Source organism: Saccostrea echinata, unplaced genomic scaffold, assembly GCF_033153115.1.
Source record: "Saccostrea echinata isolate AGI-Se365-2 ecotype Australia unplaced genomic scaffold, CSIRO_AGI_Sech_v1 ptg000054l, whole genome shotgun sequence".
NCBI lineage: Eukaryota > Metazoa > Mollusca > Bivalvia > Ostreida > Ostreidae > Saccostrea > Saccostrea echinata.
In genome coordinates this window covers 56,026,875-56,050,538 of record NW_026889803.1, presented here as the reverse complement: position 1 = coordinate 56,050,538, position 23,664 = coordinate 56,026,875, and the positions used below count along the sequence as shown (strand labels likewise).

The 23,664-nt window shown below is 34.7% G+C and overlaps 3 protein-coding genes across 4 annotated transcripts in view; 1 reads left to right on the top strand and 2 right to left on the bottom strand.

Moving 5' to 3' along the window:
* The window catches only part of LOC133205400 (TOX high mobility group box family member 4-like), a 43,677-nt gene extending 40,684 nt beyond the window's left edge, over window positions 1–2,993 (bottom strand). The window contains exon 1 of the mRNA XM_061341205.1: window positions 2,926–2,993. The gene's annotated coding sequence lies outside the window, so the exon portion shown is untranslated. The remainder of the gene's footprint in view (window positions 1–2,925) is intronic.
* A 123-nt stretch (window positions 2,994–3,116) lies between these two features.
* The window catches only part of LOC133172291 (uncharacterized), a 116,259-nt gene continuing 95,711 nt past the window's right edge, over window positions 3,117–23,664 (top strand). The window contains exons 1-5 of one of the 2 annotated variants that reach the window (XM_061307150.1): window positions 3,117–3,332; window positions 4,380–4,505; window positions 4,856–6,325; window positions 6,429–6,512; window positions 7,199–7,443. In XM_061307150.1, coding sequence (XP_061163134.1) covers window positions 3,317–3,332; window positions 4,380–4,505; window positions 4,856–6,325; window positions 6,429–6,512; window positions 7,199–7,428 — 1,926 coding nt within the window. In that variant the 5' untranslated portion in view covers window positions 3,117–3,316 and the 3' untranslated portion in view covers window positions 7,429–7,443. Of the gene's footprint in view, window positions 3,333–4,379; window positions 4,506–4,855; window positions 6,326–6,428; window positions 6,513–7,198; window positions 7,454–23,664 lie in introns of those variants that run through there. The other variant, XM_061307149.1, reaches the window with a different exon arrangement.
* Window positions 8,578–23,585, bottom strand: LOC133172292 (WD repeat-containing protein 88-like). Its single transcript, XM_061307152.1, has 11 exons — window positions 23,372–23,585; window positions 22,808–23,007; window positions 22,633–22,696; window positions 22,397–22,535; window positions 21,673–21,799; window positions 21,342–21,455; window positions 18,909–18,979; window positions 18,037–18,119; window positions 17,297–17,365; window positions 9,419–9,511; window positions 8,578–8,988 (listed from the first exon to the last, which is right to left on the bottom strand). Exons 1-11 carry the CDS (start codon window positions 23,477–23,479, stop codon window positions 8,848–8,850), a joined length of 1,209 nt encoding a protein of 402 aa, XP_061163136.1. The 5' UTR covers window positions 23,480–23,585; the 3' UTR covers window positions 8,578–8,847.

Here is a 23,664-nt window from a genome sequence, read left to right as displayed (position 1 = left end):
AAGTGGGGAAAAAAATGTGTGTTTTTCCGTCCTTGTCGGAAAGGTCTGAGAAGATGCAAACAACGTTATCTTGTTTCCCGGCAAATCATCATCAACCCAAAATTATTTCAAGGACCCAAATAGTCATATTCTGTTTGTACATCGGCGCAGGACTGATGCTAATTTTGAACACTGATGATACCCCTCCTCCTTTCATCACGTTGGGAACAGCCAACAAAACGGTCATTTTACTCCCGTTTGGTGGTCAATCTCCCATATGGGAGATGAATTTTACTGACCAAATGGTGGTCTTTTTTATTCTATTCCAAATTCCAATTTTTATTAAAATAAAGCAAAAGTGCATTTGCACAGGAATCGGGGAATTCTAGTGAACACATTCCTTGCACAATTAACATAGTTCAGTCAATTTTAAAATTTCTATTTTATCCAGTGGTTTAACTCTTGAGAAGTCAATTTTTAATTGCTCTTTGGATCTTCATCAATATTTATCTCCATAAAATCCCACTGAACATGAGCTCCTCACACTTTACTGGTATGGTGGGCACTTATTGCTATAAAATTCAATTTTTATTAGACTTGAATGTAATACTTGTTGTTATTTTTCTTTTAGAATGAAATTGCAAATTCCATGCGACCATTTGTAGTTTAATATGCATATTACTGATGAATTTAATATATTTGATAAATAAAAGATTTACAAAGTGGCAGTTGCAATTATGCTTGTTTTTATTCCAAGTACATTGTTTTAAAACAATAATTAGGTATATCATAATCTCACTGTATACTTATCGCAAATCTTGCTTGAATGTATACACTACAACCGAAATAGTGATGTGTGTTGAGTGACGACACTACTGAATTTGACTGAAATACAATTAAATCTGACTGACATACAACTGCGAAATCCAAGAAAGAATCTGATTGGTGCATTTTTTATAGGTCCGCCACATTCTCAAAATGTATTGCCGAAAACGTGGAATGTTTCCAAGAAAGATAGAAAACGGGCAAAAAAGTTGTGCTTTAATACTGAGGTATTTTCTTTTGGTGAAGAAGTGGGATGATGCAATACCTTATTATAAAATTGTGATTGTTGGTAAACTGTAAAATTGTCTTGCAAATAAAATCTGTGCCAGGGCTGGCAGGAATTGACTTGATACACATGTACCCCGGGCAGCGATCGAAAAACATAGCCGTTTTCCCCATTTTCTTCTTCAGTACATCAGTTCATCAATAAAATTAAACGTACTTAGATTCAGTGAATATTGTTTTATTATTTATTTTTTAACATGCAAGTGTAGGCCTATAAGATTTTTATTATTTTATAATGAATATATAAATAATATTCGTTGTTAAAGTAAAAATTGCACTGAAAATAAAACAGGGATTTCGATTTTTTTTAAGTGGCCTGTTTATTGCCATGACGGCCGTTAAAATGGGTATGCAGTAGCACAGAAACATTTGAAATATGGTATTTTTTGACATTTGTGGCAATAAAACAGTAAACTTTAGAATAATAAAATATTTTTTTCAATAACATGTGCTCTGGTATCCGCTGGGTATGCTTTACAATAATACCAGAGTTTTCAATTTGCTTGGGTTTGCCTAACCAATGTAATAGTTTACTTGTTTACAATCCCTAAGGACTAAACCAGAGAGTGATTTTAAGTGCGCTGAAAAGTCGCACAGACTATTCAATTTAACGAAAACTGAAAATGGAAAATGCCACCGAATGTCAATTTATTGCAGAGGAAATCGGCAAATATATAAATGTGTGTGTCACTGAAGAATATGCATGTACCATCTGTGAAAGGAATGTCACATGCTGAAATAGGATTTCATGGTTTGTTTCTTTTATTTAGTTCAAAAAAGTCAACATCTCTTTTTGACCATCAAACATGGCTATTTGCTAGGCTGTTGAATGCTTTCCAACTATATACAGGCAAAAGATACCACACAAGAGTGGCGGGTCTTAATCAACCAATTAAAACGCATATTTTATAGAATGTAACCCGTGATACAAATTGTTCAATTGTCAAATCCAATAGTGTCATCATTCAATGCAACGCTATTTCTGTCGTAGTCTATACTTTCAAGTGAGATTTGCGATAAGTCTATTTTTGTAAAGAACAAAGCCATTGCGTACAAAATGAAATGAAAAAAAAAACGAAAACTTATTTTTCTTTTTATTTCCTAATTTTAAAATCAATGTGCCTCCGTAGTTAAATCCGACTTTTGACCAGGTTAAAAAAAGATCATATGGTTTACATTATTGATTGGTTGTCCGGATAATCAAAGTAGAAAGTAAGGAACATGTTTCACAGGCGCAACATCGTTGAGGATTTGGCGGGAATTTTTCTTTATAAGTAAAAGCGGAGAAACGTTGCACTTGTTTACGTATGTGACGATTTTGTCAAATTTTTGAACGACTGCGCAAAAAATTGCACATTGAATTTCCGATTTTTTTCATTCAGAACACCGATCAATATCTATATTTTATTCCACATTGTTTAAAATTATGCGCCATTCTATTGAATTGAACACAAACATTTTTCTCTCCCAAATGGTCAGTAAATATCGACTCCGATATGGGAGATTGACCACCAAACGGGAGTAAAATGACCGTTTGGTGGGCTGTGCCCAACCTGTTTATATTAAAGAACACAAATATGAGATTTGAGATACGAGATTTACACACGAGTGTAAATATAGTTTAGCATTAACTCATCATAGCATTAAATTGTTGAGAAAGAATAAATCATACAATAAGTATGCCACATCTAGAAGACCAAGTGTGCTGGATTCAAAGTATGAGGAAATTCGAACGGCAGGTGCACGTTATCCAGCAATATCGTTTAAAGGGGGAAATCATGGAATTCTAAACATTCTAAAAAAGAAAACAATGATTTTTTTTTAAATAAAAATTACTTGTGTAATGGACTCTCTTGCTTTACATCAACGGTCTCAAAAGTGCATGCACTGGACAATCTGCAACAGCGGAGAAGTTCAATAACTAGCAAACTGCTTCCGGTTTCAATTTCTATTTTCATGTTAGGTATCTAGGCTTATTTATGATTCATATAATATTGGTTACAAATAAAACTGTCTGAGTTTTAAAGGGAGAGAAAGAAACAACTAACAGGAAATCCGAATAATTGACGTAAACAAGAAATTTCAACATATTCTTAGAAGTTTTGCACACTAATTTGAGGAGTGGAAAACAAGTGCCGTGTGACAAGATCCTGAAGTGTGTGTTACGTGAATCCGATCACCTTATCTGCCATGAGAATCAGACAAACGACGAGGTGAAAGGATAGTCATGGGCGAAATCACGGGTAATCGATAAAACTATAAATGTTGACGCTTTTAATTTGTTATAATTAGATCTATATTTCTGGTAAATATATGTGAAATACCATGACATGTAAATTATAAAGTAAATGCTAACGTTATATAGAACAATTTAAATAACGTGTTATTGATTCTTCTGATCAGATTATGTTCAGTATTATTCTTTTGTTTATTGGAAAAACCTACATTTTGAAGGAAAGTTTTAAAATAATAACTTATTTAGTTAATTCAATTATAATGATTAAACCTAGCTTGATACCGAGACAAATGAATCAACTAGCCCTAGCTTTCACAACAACTGTGGTACTACACTTTTGCAGATCTGCAAATTAATTAATAACTTTGACAAAGTTTTTATTGGCAAATAATTAAATGACAATTATTTAGCAATTGCCATCATGTCATATTTCATAAAACTATATCAATTTGCTGGCTGCTAGTCACTGTGCCCCAAAACCAGAATGTTCCATGTGAGAGCACCCCAAATTTTTTACAGGTGCCCAATTTTGCATATGAGAACCCCAAAACATTCATTGATTATGTTTGAAAGAATATGTTGTTACCTTTATAAACAATTGCACAGCTTTCATGAGTATTGATGGCAGCATATATATGAAAGAACATGTGAAGGAAAATAAAATATAATTTGTCAATGTTTAGTTCATAAAGTGTTCAATTATTTGAAAAGCTGCATATTTTGGGGTGCTCTTGAAATGGATTTGGGGCGCTCATGAATTGAATTTGGAGCACTCATGCATGTACTTGGGTGCCCATAAAGGTCTTAGGGGCACTCATATATGGGGTGTTCTGGTTTTGGGAAAAATTACAGTAACCCCAATTTGCCCTGAAAATGAGAAGTACCACAGACATGTGAAACAGTTTATATATGTGATGTAACTATGCTTGTTGTTTTTCAATTATTAAGGATTGGCAGATTAATCACATTTGTAAATATTTTTTCCTGTGAAGAGAAAGTTGTGTAAAGAAATATGCCTAATTTCCTCAATTGTGATGCATTCTTTGTATTTCAGATGATTCCAATGACTACCTTACATGTGGAAAATGTTTATCAGAATTCCCTCTGAAGAACATAGTAACATTTATTGAGCACAAGAAGAAAGACTGTGATGTCATCTCCTGTGATGAAACAGAACCAGGTGAAAATACATTTTACACCACACAATTTTAAATATTTAAGCCAGTGGTATTTTAATGTATTATATTTAACATTAATATAATTACATAGACAACTGAGAGTAAGACCATATAAATGTTTAGATTCCTTTCAATAAACCATGAAGCAATTATGTTAAAAAAAATAGAAATAATACTCTAAAACATTTCAGTATATTTGAAAATTGTTGTAGCCTTTTGACCCCTTTTTGAATGATATGAAGGAGAAAGAGTTTCACTTTTAAAGAATAGCATTTTCCTAGATTAGTTTGAGTGTAAACCATTAGTCTAACAAGAGCTACTGTCTCATCAGAACAGATATCTTTTACACTAGGTTTGCTGTGTTCCACTTGTTCTAAAGGATTTATGACAGCTGTAGGACTTCTGAAGCATGCGAGAATCTCCCACAATCTGCAGCTTTTCCTGGAGAATGGATCATACAGGAATGGAATCCTTTCATCCCGGTCAAGGGATGATGACTTTTTGGATTTGAACGATGATGTCCCAGTAAATCTAGTTACAAGGTCCAGTGGAGTATCACCGGATAGTATAGAGATAAACTCTGTTGAAGAGAAGCCCCTCCTCCCTGGACAAGTAACCACACAAGAAATGTCAGAATGCTGTCTTAGTGGTCTCTGTTCAACTATTGATAATCCTGCAGTTCCTATACTTAACATATCTCCAAACAGTTCACAAATTGAATCTCAGACAATAACAAGAGAAAACCCAGCACAATTCAGCATTGAAAATCCCCCACCAAGTGTTATGGTAAATCCAGTTCAGTTTAATTCAAACAATTTTAATGAAACTAACATAAGAAATCCTGAATCCTCATACCCTGAGAGCTGTAGTGATAGTATAGTGGAAGAGGCAGGCTCTGAGGACAGAGAAAACATGTCAGAAGAGGTTGTACAGAGAGAAGATGCTTGTTGTTCCAGTCAGAAATGTGGGGTCACAGTCATTCCTGGGACCCATGAGAGTCTCAAAAAGTGCTGCTATGCTGTGGCTCCTAAGAAGCGTAAAAGACACATGGAGACTAAACACATGCCCTCATACTGGCGGACAAGATTTAACAGGAGGCGGATGATGAGCAGTAGGGATGCCTCTTTTAGGAGGCCTGCCAGTAGAAAACAAGGCACAATCTACATTGATTTGAAGCCAGAAAGTGGAGTTGTCACTGCAACCCACTCTGAAAATGAATCCTCTTCAGAAACAAGGACTTCAAACTTTGACAACAGTTCTGGAGAAAGTTTAGGGATACATGTAACAGGCATGACAAGGGACTCAACATCCAAGGCAAATTCCCAGAAACCTAATCGAGGCAGTTTCTTCATTAAGCCAAGACAAGTCTTCTCCATTCCTATATCTTACACTATTCCTGCACAGAGTATGGATACAAACAAGACAGCTAGATATGAAACCAAATCAGTCTCCTCTGAAGAACTTGAACATTCCAGTGATAGGTTGACACAAAAGGACCAGAACTCTTCCATATCTTCAGCTCAGAGTGATTATCTCCCTTCTAACTTAGGCAATACCTCTACTTATGTGACATCAGAATCGCAAGTTTTTGGTATTGATCTTCCATCCATTATCTCCCAGGCCACAAGACAATTTAATCTAGTTCCCAGCTCCTCAGATTGCTGTGAGATGAGTGAAAAAGACACACAGTACAATGAGGATGGAGATGGAAAACTGGGACGGAAGAGAAGATACCCTACCACCAAGCCATACAAGTGTGATCAATGTGACAATGCCTTCAATCAGAGAATCCACCTGAAGAAACACATGAGTAAACACACAGGTAAGAACTGTTTTCTTTGTTACTGATTGTTCTGGTGGCATTAAGCACTGCTTTCTTTGGCTCTATGTTGTTGCTGGACTTGCAATTTTCTCACTGATTTTAGGGATCAAGCCTTTTAAGTGTCAGCAGTGTGATTATTCAACAGTAGAGAGGAGTCACCTGAAAGTTCACATCAGGATTCACACAGGTAACAACAGCTTTCAGTGATAAAATGTTGTCACAAAGGTAACAACAGATTTCAGTGATAAAAGGTTGTCACACAGGTAATGACAGCTTTCAGTGATAAAAGGTTGTCACACAGGTAATGACAGCTTTCAGTGATAAAAGGTTGTCATACTCATACTTGAGGAGTTGTTTGGAGATTTAATTCAGAACTTTTCTTGGTATGATTGATAAAAGTGGATCCAATTTTTCTCAACCTTTTTCTTGCATGTACGTTTATATTTACATTTGCTGTGTTTTTCTACTAAGCTAACTGTGAAATTGATTTGAAAACCATTTTTGTGTATACTCCCGCATAGAAATATACATGGAGAACCTTGCGCTAAAGTGACGTCACAATGAGGCTACAGAGACGTTATATAAATATGACGATATAGGGCAGCAAGAAATTCAAACATTGAGTATATTTTTGGCACATTTAAACATGTAAAGTGTAAATATGAGGAATGTTTTTAAGTGTAGTGTGAATTATTGGTGTGTAAATCACACAGACTTGAACGTTGGCATATTTTTCATGAAGCGCTAGTTTGCTTCATGAAATATGCCTGTGTGACAAGTCTGTGTGATTTACACACCAATAACTCACACAAAACTTAAAAACATTCCTTAAGTATATACATTTTTTTCAAGTATATTATTAATTTCCTTTAGGAGAGAAGCCTTTCAAATGCACATTTTGTGAATATGCAACAGCACAAAACAGCACTCTAAAAATTCACCTTAAACGTCACCATGGCCGCCAAGGATCTGGTGACAAAGAAGGAGGGCATTCCCCTAAAGCCCAACAGTCTGCAGCCAATCAGAGCAGTGTTACCATGGAAATGAGTCAAGATGGTTGCTTTATTGGCGATTCAAATAAAGAATCAATGCAAAAATCTTAGACCAGAAACCTGTTGGTGAAAAGGCTACCAAAAAAAATAAAAAATACATTGGACCACCATTTTTCATATATTATTTGTTACTCAAACAATAAGAGATTTTTCAAGTAACTTATTATTGTAGGTTATTGTTCAGATATGAGAATTTTTAAAACATAATATATTGTGTAAGTCATATATAGTTGCATTTTTAAAATCTTAATTTAAACATAGATATGTTGAATGCTGTGATTTGATTCTGTTAAATGCTCTAAATAACATCATTGAAAATGTGATAGAGAACTGAGTGCTACTGTAAAATATCTAACATTGTAACAATCCATTGTAAATGTTCACTTTGTGTTTTAATAAGACTAGGTTATTCAATCAAAATGCATCAGAACATAGTATTACAATCATTTCTCTAGAAAGAATGATATGTCCATTGATTGAAAATAGGTGTTTTCTAATCTATGATAAAGACAACATTATACCACATTTTTTTTTTTGGGGGGGGGGGGGGGATTGCTGGGTTACATCTAGGGCCTGACAGATCTTTGTGTGTGCATGCCTTATCACAGGTAATTTGGAAGTTGTATGTATTATTTGTAGGGCATGCTCAAGTCATGACCAGGATAATATGCCCGAATTATTCTATAAATATAATCTGTGATAGAAATTTTTAACAATTGTCCCAAGTGTAACATTCCAGACAGGTATTCAAAATGTTCTCAAGTTCTAAAGTTTTTTTCACTGAATCTGAAAATACTTCACCAATATAATATTTTCTACAGGTATTGAGTATTTTTCACCACATTTTTATTTAGTTCCTTAATATTCTTTAGAAAACTATGCTTTACTTAAAAATAGAATCACTGTAAAATGCCTTGATCTTACAGATCTTGTAATATCAGTATATATACTCAGGATTGTTTGTCATGTATTATAATTTAACACATTACATGAAGAGGTTCTTTTCATTGAGTTTTAGCATTGTGTTAATTGTTGAGTTCATGAAAAAATTATCATCTGGTTCATTGGCTGCCATTATTGTGTACATTGTTTGTTTGTACTCTATTAGTTATTTTTTTTTGTTACTCAATATATTTTGAAAGGAATATTCTGTATAAATTAAACAGTTGTTTTATTTTTTCAAGTTCATATTGAAATACATGTGTGATGGTGAGGAAGTATTAAAAATGTTGTTTATCTGTATTGTTTATTATTCACTTACATCATTATGAAAGACAAAATAACAGCTTTAATTTCCAGGAATATAGAAAGTGCATAGAAATTAAATTCAAGTGTTCTGATATCACAATATTATAAATCCCACAATGTCAAAGGCTTAGAACATTACTCCTCCAATCCATCACTGTTGGCATGGTGATGATTAGTCACTGTTGGCATGGTGATGGTAAGTCACTGTTGGCATAGTGATGATTAATCTTCATCCACTTGTACAGAATTCATAATGGCAATCATTTCCTGCTCCCGATTTTGGAGACGACAGAAGACGCAGATTGTGTTGTCTCGGAAACTGTCCATTTGAGAAATGGAAAATGGTTTCCCACAGTTTGAACACTGAAAATAAACCAATTTTCAAAACTACGGAAGGTTGTAATATTGCAATTGGAAGGAAATCTCACTCAATTCTATACATATAGAACTTCCCCAAATACTGAGTCAAATGTGTTTCACAATTCACAGCAGTATTATGATGAAGGACAATAATGTAATAAACTGAAACATAGTCTGTGTGGTTCAATTTTTCTAGAAGTATGCTTACTATTTAAAACTGTCAAAAATAGAATTGCTTATCATTTTTAAAATAACATCTTTAATGTACGGTAGCTATTGAATTTCTTTTTCTGTGAAATAGAAACAAATACTGGGATTTGGTTGGAAATGCAGCAAAGTTCAAAAGACACTTATATTCTTCATCTGTATTGTCATTTATAGCTATTTTATAATATGATTGTTTTTCAGTTTTTAAGAATATCAGAGAATTTACCTTCATAATACTTAGTCCCATGGCTTTCTTTCTTTCCAAGACAACAGGAATTTTCTCGGTATCCTTCACATTCCACATACGTACTGTTTTATCCTACATGCAACATGAAAAAAATGTTACTGTTCTATTCTATAAAATCTCTGTTTTAGCTCAACCCGAGCAAAGCTCAGCTTAGCTTTTCTGATCAAAGCTTGTCTGTCATCCATCTGTCTAGCTGTCTGATTTGGGATCAAAATTTTTAAAAAAATACTTGGAAAATGTTTTAATATTTTCTTTTGAAGAACACTAGGATCACAATTAGAGTTATACAGGTACAACCATTCCCTTGTAGTGAAATAGACCTATTTGTTATTGCCCCTGGGCAATAAAAAGGTGGACCATAATAGGGTCAAAGTTTTTCATAGACATATATATGAATTCTTTGAAAATACAAGAAATCAATATCTGATGAAAACTGCAGCACTTCATTTCCTTAAACACCACTGGAGCTTAGAATTACTTGGTAAGATCTGCATTTTCAAAAATAATTCAGATGGAATCATTTATATTATGTACTTCAAAATATACTGTAAATCACTTTTACATGTGAGAACTTTATTATACCCGCACTTTCTAAAGAAAGTTCAGGTATATTGTTGTTACTCATGTCTGTCCGTCCGTCCGTCCGTCCGTCCGTCCGTCTGTCACACTTTTCTTTCTCAAACTACTCTTACATTTTACAGAGTAGCCTAATCATCTTTTGGGAAATGGTTGGTGGTGTCATGTAGATGTGCAGTAAGGTTTCGGAATTTTCTTTTTCACCCTGGGGGTCAAATGGGGGTCGAAAAATGACGTTTTTTATGCAAAAAGCCCCTGGTTCCCTGAACTCCTCTTACATTTTACACAGTAGCCTAATCATCTTTTGGGAGTTGGTTGGTGGTGTCATGTAGATGTGCAGTAAGGTTTCGGAATTTTCATTTTCACCCTTGGGGTCAAATGGGGGTCGAAAAATGACGTTTTTTATGCATAAAGCCCCTGGTTCCCTGAACTCCTCTTACATTTTACATAGTAGCCTAATCATCTTTTGACAGATGGTTGGTGGTGTCATGTAGATGTGCAGTAAGGTTTCAGAATTTTCATTTTCACCCTTGGGGTCAAATGGGGGTCAAAAAATGACGTTTTTTATGCAAAAAGCCCCTGGTTCCCTGAACTCCTCTTACATTTTACACAGTAGCCTAATCATCTTTTGACAGATGGTTGGTGGTGTCATGTAGATGTGCAGTAAGGTTTCGGAATTTTCATTTTCACCCTTGGGGTCAAATGGGGGTCAAAAAATGACGTTTTTTATGCAAAAAGCCCCTGGTTCCCTGAACTCCTCTTACATTTTACACAGTAGCCTAATCATCTTTTGACAGATGGTTGGTGGTGTCATGTAGATGTGCAGTAAGGTTTTGGAATTTTCATTTTCACCCTGGGGGTCAAATGGGGGTAAAAAAAAAGACGTTTTTTATACAAAAAGACCCTGGTTCCCAGAACTCCTCCTACATTTTACACAAGAGGCCCATTGGCCACAACACTCACCGAGTCAATATGGCTCTGCTGTTCTTCATCAGCAGATTTCTTCTCCTACATATTCAAATATAAAGCTTTGATTGCCTGTTCTAGGCATACCCTACCCCCAGGTGCCATGTTTTGAATGAAATTGAATATAAACCTTCTGAGGATGCTGCTTTATTCATATAACCAATCATGGTTTTGCTGTTCTTTAAAATGGAATTTTAAATATGTTTGAAACCCTACCCTGGGGGGGGGGGGGGGGGGGGTCCATGATTTGAACAAACTTGTTTGTACACTACCTGAGGATACTTCCATATCAAAATGACTAATCATGGCTTTGTTTTTCTTGAGAAGATTTATTTCCTATATAATTCCTTTCATAAAACTTATTGATCCCCCATTATGGCCACAACCTACTACTGGAGGATGCCTTCAACAAACTTGAATCTACAATACTTGGGGATGCTTCCATATCAATATGATTAATCATGGCTTTCCTGTTCTTGAAAAGATTTTTAAAGATTTTTCCTATATATTCCTATGTAAAACTTTGATTCCCCATTGTAGCCCCACCCTACTCCCAGGGGTCATGATTTGAACAAACTTGAATCTACACTACCTGAGGATGATTCCATATCAATATGACTAATTGCAGCTTTGTTGTTCTTGAGAAGAAGATATTTAAAGAATTTTTTCTATATATTCCTATGTAAAACTTTGATCCCCCATTGTGGCCCCACCCTACCCCAGGGGTAATGATTTGAACAAATTGAATCTACACTACCTAAGGATGATTCCATATCAATATGACTAAGTGGCTTTGTTGTTCTTGAGAAGAAGATTTTTAAAGAATTTTCCTATGTATTCCTATGTAAAACTTTGACCCCTTATTGTGGCCCCACCCTACCCCCAGGGGGTCATGATTTGAACAAATTTGAATCTACACTACCTGGGGATGATTCCATATCAATATGACTAATTGTGGCTTTGTTGTTCTTGAGAGGAAGATATTTAAAGAATTTTTTCTATATATTCCTATGTAAAACTTTGATCCCCCATTGTGGCCCCACCCTACCCCAGGGGTAATGATTTGAACAAATTGAATCTACACTACCTAAGGATGATTCCATATCAATATGACTAAGTGGCTTTGTTGTTCTTGAGAAGAAGATTTTTAAAGAATTTTCCTATGTATTCCTATGTAAAACTTTGACCCCTTATTGTGGCCCCACCCTACCCCCAGGGGGTCATGATTTGAACAAATTTGAATCTACACTACCTGGGGATGATTCCATATCAATATGACTAATTGTGGCTTTGTTGTTCTTGAGAGGAAGATTTTTAAAGAATTTTCCTATATATTCCTATGTAAAACTTGGACCCCCATTGTGGCCCCACCCTACCCCCAGGGGTCATGATTTGAACAAATTTTAATCTACACTATGTAACAAAGGTTTCACAAAAGTTTCAACTTTTCTGGCCCAATGGTTCTTGAGAAGAAGATTTTTAAAAGATGACACCAAATTTTCACCAATTCCTTATTATCTCCCCTTGGAAAAGGGCGTGGCCCTTCATTTGAACAAACTTGAACCCCCTTTACCCAATTATGCTTTATGGCAAGTTTGTTTGAAATTGGCCCAGTGGTTCTGGAGAAGTGTATATTCCCATTTATGAATTTTGACACAAATTTAAGAAAAGTGAGGTCAAGTCAAAGGAAAGGTCAAGGTAAAAAAATATTGATAAAAATGTACATTAAAAAAAAGTATGATTAAATAGCTAAATCAAGTGTTTTGAATAGCAAAACCAAGCTATACCAGTATAGCTAATTCAACTGCAGAGCTTAATCAATTTTAAGAGATTGTGCAAGACCTGTTTTAATTCTTAATCATTCTTAAAATATTTATATCACCATTCCTGATTCAAGGGAGAGCTAGGCATATGACCAAAAAAGTCTATGATCTATTGATTCAATAAAGACACATGTATGTTGTGAGAAGATTAGTAAATAATGATGACAAGTGGGAAACGGCCGGGTTAATATTCACAAATTTTAGGAGTTTTCAACATTTAAGACCATGCAGACATAACCCCTTCCCCTTTTCCAGCTTCCCAGCCCCAGGCTCGTTTATTTATACAGATTATTTATAACTTGTTTTGGTATAAAATAAACTGTGAATAATACAAAAATGTACATGTACACAAAGTATAATGGTCTCTGAATGATTTTCATCTTCTAATTCTAGGAGGGTGGACTGACCCTAGGGGGTCCTGAATAAAATGTCAAGCAGATTATCACTAACACACTTTTGACGCAGGTCATATTGTGATCATTTCCAGTTTCAGGGTGAGGATGACTTCAAGGGTCATAACCTTTATACCATTTAAAATGCATAATGACTCGAGGGACAATATTACATATGGTTAAGGGAAGAGTTTTCAACCATTTTCAAGATACAGTGTATATGATCATTTGAAGTTTTAGGGGTTGGGAATGACCTCTGGGGGGTCATGACCCCATATATCCTATTTAGTGTGTTTAGACTCTCTGAATATGTTAAGAGTGGAAGATAGAGTTAAACAATTAAGATTAAGGACATTGGCAAGGTTCCTGGTTATTGTATAGAATTTTTCAAGAACTTTTGAGTAGGTTTAAATGTACTAAATATGCTATATTCTGGATCGTTTTACCTACCAATCCAGCATTCTTTTTTAGATTTTGTCAAATTAGTGTTTTTACAATTCTTAATGCATTTTCCTATGTAAAATGTTGATAAAAGGGACCTACATAATTTTTCACCATAATATTTCTTCAAATCCCATTTATTTCATACAGTTTTTGTATTATATACATTATTGTAACTTCATTTCCTATGACTTCTAGATATTTTGGTTGAAAATATATATATAGAAAAAAGACATGGATATACCGGCACCGATCATCATTTTTCAGTTGCGTCCCTTAACAGCTAAAATTGGTCAAGTGACCGGTTGATTGTTTTTATCATGTAATTGACTGAATTGATTGAAATACATTGTCATAAAAATATTGGCATGGATTTATTTTTAACTTTTATTCGTAATTACGAAATGCTGATTCGTTCACACGACCTAAGAACTGTTCTCAGTCGGCATGGTCGACCTACCTTTCAGCATATGTCACATCTTTGCCCTTCCCAGCATACTGAGCAAAACTATGGTAAATGACGACCTGTTTGCTCTTTGTCCCTGAATACAATGTACAACAAAGCCATTACTACTTTTCTTTCTTGCTGTATAGATGATTCTACCCGTTGAAGGAAGTACACGTGCTTTTGTTTACCTCTATAACATACGCTTTACTGGTTTTCACCGCTTAGAGAATTCTACACGGGAGATCACTCTCAATCACTATTTTACAAGTGAAAAAACCCATGTATTAAACCTTTTTTCTCCGGAAGGCCCTGACTTGCCAATGTCCTTAAACCATGTTTTTAATACATGTATATATCATTTTATTTCTATTTAATTTTATTTTAGTTTTATAAGCATTATTGTGATAATTTTTAAGGTAAATGTGTAATGAGAAACATGTCATTTTTCAAAGCATTATGCTATATTCATTCAAGTACCCTGCCTAAATTCCATTATTAATATTAATGTAATTTTTTTGTTACTAACATATTTGTAATTTAAGGACCCCACTGGAAATAAGATTTTAAAAAAAGCTTTTATGGGCTATCCTTAGGTAATACCTATCATCTGTATGTCATGTAACTAATATAATAATACATGTATATGCTCAATTAGATCTTTATTAAGTAGCATAGTGCTGAGATAATGTCTGTTGGTTTGGTTTTTTTTTCTATTAGTAGGCTAATCTGTAATGTTTTAAATGTGTGTAATCATGACATTCTGTGATATTTGTACCTGAATAAAATGAAATGAAATGAAATAATACAAAGATGACTTAGGGGCTTTTGCTCTAATGAAAGCTATTTTATTGTTTCCGGTTCCATAGAACGAGAGGAATGACCCCAGGAACTTGCCTCATTGTATAATTGTTGCATTCCAATGATCTTTGACCCTTTTCCACCTATAGGCCCCTAACCATTTTCATTTCCGATTATTTTACCCCGTTCTAGTCACCTGTGTGGAGCATCGAGCAGTGGTTAGAACGTCTGCTCTAGACTGACTAGAGTCATGGAGTAAGGAGTTGATCCTTACGTCGCGGGTTCGAATTCACTGCGGGACGTGGAGACCAGTTCTTCGGATGAGACTGTATAAACCGAGGTCCGGTGGTTAAAATTTGCAGCCCTCCACCGGCAAGTGGTGGAGTCTCCATATGAGTGAAAAATTCTCGAGGAGGACGTTAAACAACAAACAAACCCCGTTCTTTACTAAACCTTTAAAATAATATATTCATAATGTACTTACCGCCTGTTATAGGTACTGTTAACTTGATAGAGTAATAAATCCATTTAAAACACACACTAAATATTAATAATCCCAGTGATAATAATGATGAACATACACCATGTGCAAAACAATAATGATAACGGTAAAAGTAGTGCTCGCAGTGTGACGTATGCACTAGTCTAGAAATTTTCCAAAAAGGTGTACATTTGTAAAATTTATATTATAATTACATACAATTTTTTTTCATAAGTTTGTGTCATCTATTCTAAATATGACAGGAAAACAGGTGAATCGTGGGTGGGGGTTGATTTTTGATTGGGTCAAGATTTGGAAAGGGGTTCTCCGAGTCCTACCCAAATACTGATAAAAATTTGCGTAATTTGTCATTTTGGCATCTAATTTTTTTTTAAGTTCATCAAAAAAGCTATGCACTAAAATAATAATATTTGTTGTTTTGACAATGAATTCAAGAAGTTCCAATGATGGGTAGAAAATTAACCACCCCCCCTTTTTTTACACAAATCTTTCAAAAATTCTCTCTTTATCAGAATTTACATTATTAGGTAATATCAGACTGGTAATGAAATATTTACATGCGCAGAACTAGAGGGGGAGGGGGTCCGGAACCTTTATACGAAATCTATATACGAAAGCAACTAAAAGTGACCTTGGAACACCCCCCCCTTCCTTCCTAGAAAACACGGACCCCTGTTAAGTTGGTATGAAAAGTTATACATATGAAGCTTAAAAAGTGAACGGCTAAACCCCTCCCCCCCCCCCCCCCCCACACACACACACACGACCATGAAATAGGTTTTCACATTTGGGAGAGGAGTTTAAGTGTTTTTTGTTTTTTTGTTTTGTTTTTTTGTTTTTTTTGTTTTTTGGTTTTGTTTTGTTTTTTTTGGCTTGTCAAGAAATTTCTGGGTTGGATCCCCCTGGAAAAAATTCCTGGATCCGCACCTGATTTACATAAGAGGCCCATATGGGTTGAATGTTCACCTGAGCATTTTATGCTCGATTTAAATGTGTGCTTCTTCCCTGGTTACCAGAATTTGAAGGAGAGCAGTCAGAGCACATTTCAGGGACGTAGCAACATTTTTAAAAGGGGGGGGGGGGGGCAGCTAGAGAAAAAAAAATCAACTCACCTGAAAAAACTTGACAAGCCAAAAAATTTTTTTTTCAAAACTCAACTTGAAAATCCTATTTCGTGGGGTGGGTTCCAACTTCTTTCAGTACCCCAATTTTATATAAACACTACTACATTACCTTTATTTGACTATAATGCAACAAAAAGTGGGGGGGGGGGGGAGAGACAACCATCCTTTCATGAACATTTTCCATAGTAAAAAGTTATGTTTTGAAAAAAGAGGGGGGGGGGGGACAGGCCCTGATGCTACGTGCCTGCATTTAGAGGCAAACACATTAGTGCGGGTATTACTGTCTTATGACAGCATCTAGTTTTCCTGTTATTATGCAGGACCTTCTGCTAGCAAAAATTTATAAAACAATAGTCTAAATTCATGGGTTTTTTTTAGTCACTTATGAAAACCAAATACTAGCTCTTGCAAAAAAAGGTGTAGTTAAAATTCATTGAATTTTTTTGCTTTTTCAATTTTAAGAATTAAAATAAATAGCTCTTGCAAAATTAAATGAAGTGAAAATTTGGTCATCCTCAGCACATTATTTTGTTCCACAGGAACAGCTGGTATTAATAACTTTCCTTCAAATTGATTAAAAGTGATTCATAAAGTCATTGTATTTAGTGCATTTTCAATTTTAAGAATAAAAAATATTATTGTTTAGTGCTTACAACTGTAAAGGAGCTTAATGATGTAAATATCTTAACATCAATTAAAATATCAACTTCATTTAACTTATTGTGAAACATTTTCTGTTAATGAGATAAGAATAATTTTAATGTTATAAATATAAAAACATAAATACTTTGGAGGCTGAGAGAATGTTGTTTTGGTCCATACTGAAGCAGACATCTTGTACCCAGTCTTCATGACCCTGAAAAAAAAATGTAATTGTAATTTGTAATTTTAATTCGTAATTTTAAATTATTAAAAAAATCAATTTAAAATTGTAATTTTAGCTCTGATTTATTTATGCAAATGAGTAATTACATGAAAGTTTTATTGTACATCGTTATTGACATTAATGCTGCATCTTTGCTAGCCAAGGGTTTCTGATCCGCACCGCTTCTCAAACATAGTGTGGATCAGAAACCCTTGGCTAGCGAAGATAATAATACTGTAATCGTACATAAATTAGCACAATAAAAATTTAGTGCAATATTCTTCAGCAGCTGATTAACTATTTTGAACTGATAAAGTTAGTGCAGTATTTGTTTAATCATTTATTAATGTGTACTTAAATTAGTGGACAGAAGGCAGTGTACAGAAAATTAAGATATGATTACCACTACAGCATAACTACAGTATCTCTAAAATTTGGACCAAAAATGACAGCAATTTATAGCTACTTTGTTGGCATTAGGTTGGTACCATATTTAAGATCATATATTTATTTATTGCTGACCATCTTTTGTTCGTGTCATCTGCTAATGTGACGCGAGAGAGAGAGAGAGAGATTGTTTAAGAGGACACTAGAATAGCTACAAAGGGAAATAACTTGTTAACTTTTGTCAGACTATGTGACAAAATATCAGGTGATTTTACCTGCAGTTGAAGTTTCTGCATCTCATTATCAACATCCCAGACAACCAAAGTGTTGTCATAGGAACCAGATACCAGCATTAGACCTAACAACAAAAAATAGCTAATTTTAAAACCATTTAGTACATTTTCAAGGTAATGATTATTATATAATATGATTAAATATGCTGCATTAATTTCCTTTTTTCCTTTAATCTACAGAAATGACAAAAGACTTCTTTAGTAAACAATCAATATATAAATATATATGTACAAATTTTGATGTTGTGGAAGCACATTTATCACTGATGCAATGAAATACAAGTTATTCAAGTCCTCACACTTACCACCTCTACTGAACCAACTGCAACTAACTGTTCTCTCAATTAATTACCATCTCTACTGAACTGACAGCAACTAACTGATCTCTTACCATCCATACTGATCTGATAGCAACTAATTGTTCCCTCACTACCATCTCTACTGAACTGATGCAAATAACTGCTCCCTCACTTACCATCTCTACTGAACTGACAGCAACTAACTGTTCTCTCATTTACCCTCTCTACAGAACTGACAGCAACTAATTGTTCCCTCACTTAATCTCTACTGAACTGACAGCAACTAACTGTTCCCTCACTTAATCTCTACTGAACTGACAGCAACTAACTGTTCCTCACTAACCATTTCTACTGAATTGACAACAACTAACCATTCCATCACTTAACATCTCTATTTAACTGACACAACTACCTGTTCCCTCGCTTACCATTTCTACTGAACTGACAGTAGCTAACTGTTCTCTCACTTACATCTCTACTGAACTGACAGCAACTAATTGTTCCCTCACTTACATCTCTACTGAACCAACAGCCACTAACTATTCCCTGACTTACCATCTCTACTGAACTGACAGCAACTGACTGTTCCCTCATGGGATCCCTGGAGAGAACCTGGACCCCGAGACCTGGAAAAAGGAAAATTCTTTGCCTTAATTGTCTAAAAGAATAAACATAGGTAAATATATATATGACAGAGCTCACCTCAATGAATATTGTCTTTAAGTAAGACAAAATCACACACTTAACTAATAATCTAGTAGTGTGCATCCCTAGATGCAACATTTATGTAATTTTGGTCTGATAGCACTTGTGGTTACTTGGGAATGGACTTTTTCTAAAAACTACTTTAAACTAGTCACTCATCCACATCCAGAAAATTTAGGTCAAACTCAGCATCTGAAGCAAGTTTTGAGAGTGTTAATCCCTTGATGCATCATCCATGCAAGTTTGGTCTAGGTACACTGGAATGGGTATACTAAAAAAAATTTAACTTGGTCACTCATCTGGAAAATGTAGGTCAAATCCTGAATCCAAAGCAACTCTGGTAGTGTGCATCAATAAATGTATCTTCAATGCAAAGTTGGTTAACATAGGGCTTATACTCACTTTAGAATGAACCTGATCCAAAAACTTAAATCTGGCCACTCAACCAAAAATACAGGTTAAATCCAGCATTTGAAGCAAGTCCAGTAGTGTGCATCCTTAGATGTATCATCCATGCAAGTCTAGTCCATATAGGGCTTATACATGTAGTTACTTGGAAATGAGACCTGCTCCAAGAAAACTTTAACCTGATCCAAAATCTTTAACCTGCTCCAAAAACATTAATAAACCTAGTCATTCTTTAACTGAAATTGCAGCATCTGAAACATCAACTGGTACATGGAAACATACTAAAAGCATCATCCATGCATAACTGATTAATATTGAGCATAGAAGTACTTGAAAAGAAACCTGCTCCAAAAACTTTAACTTGGGATGCTGATGCTGAGGGTATTACATAAGCTCCCCCCAACTTCATTGAGGTGAGCTAAAAATTCCATAAATAGTGATCGAAGCATTTAAGAAATAATTACAATGTATATTGCTATGTTTCAAAACTACTTATCAGCTAATTCATATACAAGTGAATTCAAAGAATTGTGGTCCCAGTCTTTTGGTGTCTTAGTGTTTAGGATGCAATTATTTATGGCATATTGTAACTGTCTTGTTTGTATGTCCTGTCTTGCCCATCATACAAAAAAGATACAAATTATCAAATTAATAAAATTTATAGCCAAGACTAAAGCTTCTCAAAACTGCATCAAACTTCAAGGTCATGAGGTGAAATATCATAACACAATCTGAAAATTCTTGTCACATGCAATGCACATGTGAAAAAAATGAAAGCCCTGTCTCTTCTGAATCAAACATTATGGCCAAAGTTAAAAATTGATAAGTAGGTCAAACTTCTAGGTCAAGGTAATGAAGTGATATGATCGATATATCCTTCTGAGAGTTGTTGTCATAGGTAATATACATGTAAAATATGAAAGCCCTGTCTTCTATCATTGAAAAGTTATTACCAATGTCAAAAAAAAAAAACATTGAAAAAGACTGAAGATTAAACTTTAAGGTCAAAGCCAGGAGGTCAAAAACCAGAGTACACTTGGAAAGGTCTTGAAACAGGTAATGCACATGTCAAATATATGTGCCAAATCTTCATTACACTCAAAAATTATCAGCAATTTTAAATTTTTTTTTAAAATTAGGTCAAACTTCAAGGTCCTATTGTTAAAAATCAGAGTATATTTAGAAACATCTTGTCACAGGTAATGCACATGTCAAATATGAATGTCCTATCTTCTCTCCTTCAAAAGTTAGCAGCAATGATAACATTTTTGAAAATTATAGGTCAAACTTCAAGGTCAGGTCAGGGGTCAAATATCATTAAACATGCGGAAACTTCTTATCACAGGTAATGCGCTTGTCAAAGATGAACACCCTATCTTTTCTCATTAAAAAATTATACCAATATTAAAAAATTTTGAAAAGTAGGTTAAAGTTCAAGGTCAAGGTCACAGGGTCAAAAATCATGGCATAATTGGAACATTCTTATCACAGGTAATGTACATGCGAAATATGAACACTCTATCTCTTCTCATTCAAAAGTTATGACTAAGGTAAAAGTAACATTTAAATTTTTGAAAAGTAGGTCAAACTTCAAGGTAATGGGGTCAAAAATCATAGTATATTTGGAAAAGTCTTGTCACAGATATTGTACATGTGAAATATGAAAGCCCTATCATTTCTCATTCAAAAGTTATAACCAAGGTTAATGTTGCGATAAAAACAGACTGACAGATCGAGATTTAATGTCTTCTTGCTTTCACTAAAGTGGGAAAGTGAGGGACAATAAGAAATTATGCTTTATCCTGTACCATAGACAAAGTATTTATTAGTTTTTTACGGTGTTTAACAGGTGCAACACGATGAAATAATTCTGACCTGTAGGCTCCAGTGGCCACATCCCAAATCTTAATGGTTTTATCCCAGGAGGCTGTGGCAAATTTCCTCTCATCAAACGAGATGTCACAATCAGCTATAATGTTGATATGTCCTCTAAAATTGTTATAATTTTTAATTAATGATGGACAGTAAGACCACATGAAGCAAAATTATTTCTTTGTATTAAAACAAGCATTTTTTAAAGAAAACATAGTTTCATAATATGTTATTTAATGAAATAAATGCAGATTTCCTTTAAAAAATTTTGAACTTCAAAAGAACTATTTTTTTTTTATTTTTGTTATATTCTTTAAGCATTTGATCAACATACTCTAACTGTATTGTAACTTTATGTGTTCGCAGATCATAAAACTTAGAGGTTCGATCCATTGATGTTGTTATAACTTTGTCATCTCCTGGTGCAAAAATACAGCTTGTTATGGTGCTGTCATGATGATCTGTAATAAAAATAAAATTGCATAAACACTTGTACCAGAGAGTGGAAAAATGCAAAGGACCAGACTCAGATTCAAACCTGGGCCCTTCCCTGGCAGGTCTCTTCCAGTTCATGGTCATGGCACCTAATGTACCAGGTAACTGGCAAGGAAGAAAATGTGAGAGACCAGACCAGGAATTAAATCCAGGCCCCCTGAATAACTAGTCAGGTGCTCTACCAACTGAACTATCTGGCCACTGGTGAACTGGTGATGGAACATGCCTGATCACCACATTCCTCCCTCCTTTAAGGATTTTGCCCCTGAAGACACAAAACCAGGCTCTTCCCTGGCAGGTCTTTCACCTGTCACTCCCAGGGCATGGTCATTGCATGAAAATTAACTGGCAAGGAAGAAAAATGTGACAAACTAGACCAGGAATCAAACCCAGGTCCTCTGAATCACTTGTCAGGTGCTCTAACAACTGAGCTATCTTGCCACCAGTGATTGAATCCGCCTGGCCAACACACGCTATTTGTGCAAAAGGATTCCTTTAGACTAAGTATGATATAATCCATAGTATGATATTTTGACATTGAATCATTGATGATTTCAACATACCCTCAAGATATGTAATGAGTTCTCCAGAGTTAGCATCCCAGATTTTTAGTGTGTTGTCTAAATCTGAGCCAGAGATAACTAATTTTCCATCATGGGAAAACTTGCAGCAAGTGACAATTCCTCCGTGTCTACCAGTCCACTGCAATAATTACAACAAGCAAATTACATGTACTAGTATGTCATAAATGAATGAGAAAGAGACATTTATAATTCAGTATTAAAATCCCTCTTCTTACCAAGATGTTTCCAGATTCTATGTCCCACACCTGGACTTTCTTATCCCAGCCCGAGCTCACAAACCTGTTAACATGCAACATACAACTTAATAAAATATATTTATATAATGTTCAATGATGACTTAACAAATATTTATTATCTTGAAGAGATAATTATGAAAATTAATGTAATAACCTCCGACTATTGTCATTGATACTTGTTTCTGATATAGCTGCCTCGTGTCCTCCAGTGTAATGATGTTTTAACTCTCCCGAGTCAATATCCCATATACGGGCTGTTTTATCTGAGGACCCAGAGAGGATTTTTGAGTCATTGTCAATGTATGTACAGGAATTAACTGCATCTGTATGACCTCGAAAAACCCTTATCTTTACCTGGAAAATTCAATTTAATGTAAACAATGTAAAATTTGTATTACATGTTCAATGTTGTTCATCTTGTGAAAGCACACAAACAGGTATACATGATTTATATATTCTCACTACATGTACAGTATGTCCAAGAACAGACCCCATATACTTTGACCTGCCATTAGATCTAGTATTATTATAATAGAAAATTTAATTTTAAGATTTCATTTATATACCTGTATTTTTTCAACATTGATTTTTTTTCTCTTAAAAACTACAGAGACAAACTTTATATAACTTTTGAACGATAAACTTCGAGCTTGAACGAAGTCAAACAATATCAATATTTATAAAAGACAAGACTGAATAAAGCTGTCTCCTCTCTCACTTGTGCCAGATCTTCATGTTCCCATGTCGCAGCGCTTAATCGGCCGTCATTACTTTCAGATTTAGTTTCAATTGCCAAATAATCGTTGTCTTCACTTAAAGTTGTCATTTTAACATTCCTGAATGTTTACAATATATTTTCCCAATGTTTATCACCGAGCCATTTCGGACTAAAGCTAATACAAGCGTCCCTGGTTTCCGAAGCAAGTGCTACCGTAAAGAGGTTGCAAAAGTAAGTCGTAAAAATAAACACTCAAGCAAAAATGATAAGAAGAATATACTGCATAATCGATT

Excerpts from the sequence above, each read along its gene's own strand:
- LOC133172292 (XM_061307152.1), bottom strand. The coding sequence starts at position 23,479 with ATGACAACTTTAAGTGAAGACAACGATTATTTGGCAATTGAAACTAAA. Across the intron at positions 21,456-21,672 it reads AAAGTTACAATACAGTTAGA|AGGACATATCAACATTATAG; the intron begins GTATGTTGATCA and ends TAACAATTTTAG. Across the intron at positions 18,980-21,341 it reads GTGGCCACTGGAGCCTACAG|GTCTCGGGGTCCAGGTTCTC; the intron begins GTCAGAATTATT and ends TCCTTTTTCCAG.